Source organism: Cebus imitator, unplaced genomic scaffold (genome assembly GCF_001604975.1).
Source record: "Cebus imitator isolate Cc_AM_T3 unplaced genomic scaffold, Cebus_imitator-1.0 Scaffold444, whole genome shotgun sequence".
Taxonomy (NCBI): domain Eukaryota; kingdom Metazoa; phylum Chordata; class Mammalia; order Primates; family Cebidae; genus Cebus; species Cebus imitator.
In genome coordinates, this window is record NW_016107759.1 from 1,986,048 (window position 1) to 1,991,188 (window position 5,141).

At 56.5% G+C, this 5,141-nt stretch overlaps 1 protein-coding gene across 2 annotated transcripts in view; it reads right to left on the reverse strand.

Annotated features, from left to right (window-relative positions):
• The window catches only part of PDPK1 (3-phosphoinositide dependent protein kinase 1), a 79,636-nt gene that overhangs the window by 17,308 nt on the left and 57,187 nt on the right, over positions 1–5,141 (reverse strand). For both annotated transcript variants that reach the window (XM_017511219.2, XM_017511220.2), the window contains exons 10-11: positions 4,606–4,779; positions 626–843 (exon numbers count right to left, since the gene is read on the reverse strand). In XM_017511219.2, the coding sequence (XP_017366708.2) occupies positions 626–843; positions 4,606–4,779 (392 nt within the window). The remainder of the gene's footprint in view (positions 1–625; positions 844–4,605; positions 4,780–5,141) is intronic.

The following is a 5,141-nucleotide window of genomic DNA, read 5'->3' on the forward strand; positions in this document are numbered from 1 at the left end:
AAAAAAAAAAAAAAAAAGATGCAAAACATACAAGAAAAAATAGTCAAAGGACACAAAGTACCTCAAAAAATAAACACAAATGGTCATGAACACAGAGGAAATCTGTCTCAACAGGAATAAAAACAGAAATTCACAAGTTTGCTTTTGGAACATCAAAAACACTCTTTCGCAGGCAAGAGCACTGGGAAAGGCAGATTCCTGGTGTCCCCCGGAACAGACCCCTAGCCCTGTGAAAATGCGCACACCCTCCAACACACGCCACCCCGGTGCTCACCTTAAAAGACATAAATGGACAAGTGGGGGACACTATGTGCAAAAGAGGTGCTAAAACAGCAAACCTCAGTCTGGGCTGCATCTGTCCATACCACAGTGACTCCATGGCCACATCCAGCAGGGCCCTAAGCCTGGTAGAGGACAGGTGTACCCAGCGGTCACAACCCACTCACCCCCCGGCCGGCTGCCTCCTAAGCACCCATTTCCAACTATGCCCTTGTGATGTGCTCCTTGGCCAGGTATCCAAGGCTGCCGAGGAAGGCAGTGACAAGGCAAAGGGACCCACTGTATGCCCCCATGTGTTCATGCTGCAACTCTGCACAGCACATTGCTTAGGTCTGTAAGTTCTTACCAAGGGTTTCCGCCAGCTTGCTTCTCCAATAACAACCTCTTCTCGTCTTCAGAAAACTGTAAGTCCAGTTCAAAGGAGTTCGAGTCCAGGTCATGGATGTACTGCTCGATGTTGCTACCTGACCTCTGGGGCAGGCCAGCTTCCGACGCTGACAGGGAGTGTGAGGAGGACGATGAGGACACCTGCATGCAGCCAAACTGGCTCAGGAGATTGTCGTACTGCCGAGAAGAAGGGAAAGTGAGAACTGCACCTTCACTTGCCTCTACAGTCCTAAAACCCCAGCCCCTCAGGCCCAGGGAGCTCACACACAGCAAGGCGCAAGGTGGCAAGGTGGGCAGCCCTGATTCTCCTCCATGGGATGCCTAGCCACTGAACCAAGGTTCAATGGATCCTGCCTGGTCGGGCTCCTCTTCCCATGGCAATAGGCCAGAGAGGGGCTAAGCCTGAGACTTCCTATCCCGGAAGTGAAGACCTGGGCCCCATGAATGCTGGTGCTGCCCCCGAGAGGTGGGGGCTGGGATGCCTGCTGGGAAGAGAAGGGGCCCAAGGAGGCTTGGTGGCAGATCCACTGCAAAGGCTGGCAGGCAGGGCCTCTGCGCAGGTGCCCTTGTTGGGGGCACCTCATTGGGCCCCAGGGATCTTAGGGGTCTGAGTCTGTAGTGGTCGCTACATATTTTGATTCGACTAAACACACTTAATTATTTAAAAGACATTGCTTTTAATCTCAGCAAAGAGAAACAACTTAATGTAGACAACAGTGCCTGTAACTCCAAAGGAAATGACAAACTAGCGTTGACAACGGAAAACCACTCACTCATAAACATACCAAGTGAGCAGGGCCTGTGCACTCACACACTCCTGAGGCCAGCAAGGCCAGAGGGCCCCTGGGTAGGGGCAGCCACCTCCCCAGCTGCAGGCCCCACATCTGAGCTCTGCTGAGGCCAAGGACAAGGGGAAAGGGAAGGTGCCGCCAGCAATGGCACCACAGCAGCAGATGGGTAACAGTGCAGCACGTCCTTCCACATCCTCTGTGCCTCCAGAAGTGGGCCCTGGCTGCTGCCCCACAGAACTCAGCCTGCCTACAGCCCCGCGCAACCCTCCACACACGCAGAGCCCCCATGTGCTCGCACTCCTCCAGCTGCATGACAGCCCTGCACCACAGCCCTGCAGCCTCTTACCCAGCCAGGCTGGAGCAAGCTGCTTGCCAATGGGCAGGGGGGAAGCACCTGACACTGCTCACCCCTCCGCGCTGACTCCTCCGCAGGGTGTGGGCTTGCCCAGGTTGCTCTTTCAACGCTGTCCAGTGGCAATACCGCCCCAGCACTTGCAGGACCTCAGGAGAACAGCAGCCAACGAAGTACCTGCTCTCCTCCCGCCTTGACCCAAGGGCGGATACCACAGCCAACCCCTCCCCTCATGTGGGAGCCCTCTTCCTGCTGAAAGGGATACCCAGTGCCCATTCCCCAAGAAGGAGGGGGTGCAGCCTCACAGGGAGGGAGAAGGTACAGCCCTGAAGTCTCCTTCCATGCGTGACACCGTCTGCCAAGACTCACTGACTGTCCCCATGTGAGGTCTATCTGGCCTGGGAGCTCCCTGCCTGGACCCACTCCAAGGCTTACAAACCACACAGCTGTTCAGAGCTAAGGATGGGCCATCTAACAGCTGACTGCCAACACACGGAGCCCAGCTTCACAAATGGCAATGGAAGCAAGCAGCCCCAGCTCTTAGCAGGCAGAGGCACAGAGGCCTGCACAGGTATGCCAATGTGTGCACACATACACCCCCCACACTAAGACGTGAGATTGGAGATAACTGAAGCCTGTGTGGGCTCCTTCAGAGCCCAACTACTTCCCTGGGAAGAACGGAGGACAGAGCCCACGGAAGACATGACCATCAGCCAGTCGCCAGCACAACCTCTGCGGGAACAGCAGGCCCAGCAGGGACGGCACTGCAGCCCCGTGGCACCCGCCAACCATGACCAAAGACCGTGCAGGAGCAGCTGGGTGGCACAGAGGGTGGGGAGAGAGGGTCTGGGGGCGGGGAACAGAGGGTGGGGAGAGAGGGCCTTGGTGGGCACAAAGGGTGAAGAGCCAGAGCCTCAGGGGGTAGGGTGCAGAGGGTGGGGAAGGAGGGCCTTGCAGGGGGGGCACAGAGGATGGGGAGCCAGGGCCTCAGGGGGTACAAGAGGTGGGGAGCCAGCACCTCAGAGGGCACGGAGGGTTGGGAGACAGAGCCTTGGGGGTGGCACAGAGGATGGGGAGCCAAGGCCTGGGGGGGGCACAAATGGTAGGGAAGGCGGGCCTCAGAGGGGCACAGAGAATGGGGAGCCAGGGCCTCAGGGGGTACAAGAGGTGGAGAGCCAGCACCTCGGGGGGCATGGAGGGTTGGGAGGCAGAGCCTTGGGGGGGCACAGAGGATGGGGAGCCAAGGCCTCAGGGGGGTACAAAGGGTGGGGAGGGCGGGCCTCGGGGGGGCGCACAGAGGGTGGGGAGTCAGGGCTTTGGGTGGTACAGAGGGTGGGGAGGGAGGGCCTCAGGGGGGCACAGAGGGTGGGGAGTCAGGGCCTTGGGTGGCACAGAGGGTTGAGAGGGAGGGCCTCAGGGGGGCACAGAGGGTGGGGAGTCAGGGCCTTGGGTGGCACAGAGGGTTGAGAGGGAGGGCCTCAGGGGGGTACAGAGGGTGGGGAGGGAGGGCCTTGGGGATCCCAGGCCTCTGCATATATGGAAGCTGCAAATGGCCACGTCAGGCCATGCAAACTGCCCCCAAAGCCTGGCTCCCTTAGAGTTTGGGCTCAAAGGACATTGAGAGGATAAGAGGCGTCACACAGCAGGTAGGGGCATCTGGAAACTTCATCTCCACGAGGGGACACTAGCAAAAATTTAGCTGTGGCTAACTTTTAGATAAAATCTAAAATTCCCAGAGGGGTACAGTAACTCATGACTGAAATCCCAGTACTTTGGGAGGCCAAGGCAGATGGATCACTTGAGGTCAGGAGATCCAGACGAGCCTGGCCAACATGGTGAAACCCCATCTCTCCTAAAAATATAAAAATTAGCCAGGCATGGTGGTAAGCACCTGCAGTTCTAGCTACTCAGGAGGCTAAGGCACAAGAATCTCTTGAACCCAGAGAATCAGAGGTTGCAGTGAGCTGAGACTATGCCACTGCACTCCAGCCTGGGTGACAGAGCAAGAACCTGTCTCAAATAAGTAAGTAAGTAAATAAATAAAATCTAGAATTCCTCACAGTGCCTGTCAGAATAAGCCATGGCGACAGAAGTCAAACCAGAAAAATGGATCTCATAAAAACACTTAAATATGAGGGGGTCATGGTGGAGGTGGCAAGAGGAACTCCCGAGGAAACAAGGCTGAAAGTGGGCGACATGCCTGCCGCTCACAACATCCTCCATCTGTTGGGCACGTGGTCCACATTCTTCACAAGAAGCTTAGAGAGAAAAGCGTGCTGAAGACCCTACAGCTATGGTCAAGCTGAGAGACCAGCTGCCTCAGAGCCAGCGCTGTGCCCTCGCACTCGGCAGCTCCCGTGCCTACTCAGCACTGCAGTGGACGGTGCCAGTGTCCCTGCCAACGCCATGTCCCAAAAGTTCAAGCACGAGGCATGTGGGGGTTTCTATGGAAAGACAGGCAGCGTTCTAGAACACCTCGGACGCACAGTTGTACAGGCACCAAGCCAAGTGCAACCCAGCACTGGTGCTAGGGTGCTCAGTGTCCAGTTCTAGCAGCACCCTCTGGGTGGAAACTGACTAGAATGTTCAAAGCCACAGAAAAGAATGACCTACCCAGCGCCTCACCTGCCACTGCCTCATGGCAGCAGAGTACAACCAGCAACAGGCCTGGCACAGCAGCACAGATGTCCTCCCCTTTCAACCACAAATTACACGAGGGTCTGGTGCACGGGCAAGAAGCTCAGTGCACAGAGGACCCAGTGCCACCCGCCTCGCCCGCCATCCCAGCCAGCTTACATTGCCGTAGCAGTCCTCGTCGTCTTCTGACATGGCTGGCAGGTAAGCCGTGAGCTTTGGAGGCGTCTGCTGGTGCAGGTTCTCCCATGTGATGGACTCGAAGAATGGGTGTGCTTTAAGAGGTCCGTACCCTTCCATTTCCTCACAGCCTAGCCGCTTTGTGGCATCTAAAACCTTAATTAACAAACAAGACAAGTCACTGCCAGGGTGAAAACGTGATTCTGACCAAAGAAACCCAAACCTGGGAGCTGGGCACAGTGGCTCACGCCTGTAATCCCAGGCCCTTGGGAGGCTGAGGGAGGCAGATCACCTGAGGTCAGGAGTTCGAGACCAGCCTGGCCAACATGGTGTGAAAACCCATCTCTACTAAAAATACAAATACTTAGCCGGGCATGGTAGTGCATGTCTGTAGTCCCAGCTACTCAGGAGGCTGAGGGAGGAGAATCACTTGAACCCGGGAGGCGGAGGTTGCAGTGAGCCAAGATTGCACCACTGCACTCCAGCCTGGGCAACAAGAGTGAAACTCAATCTCCAAA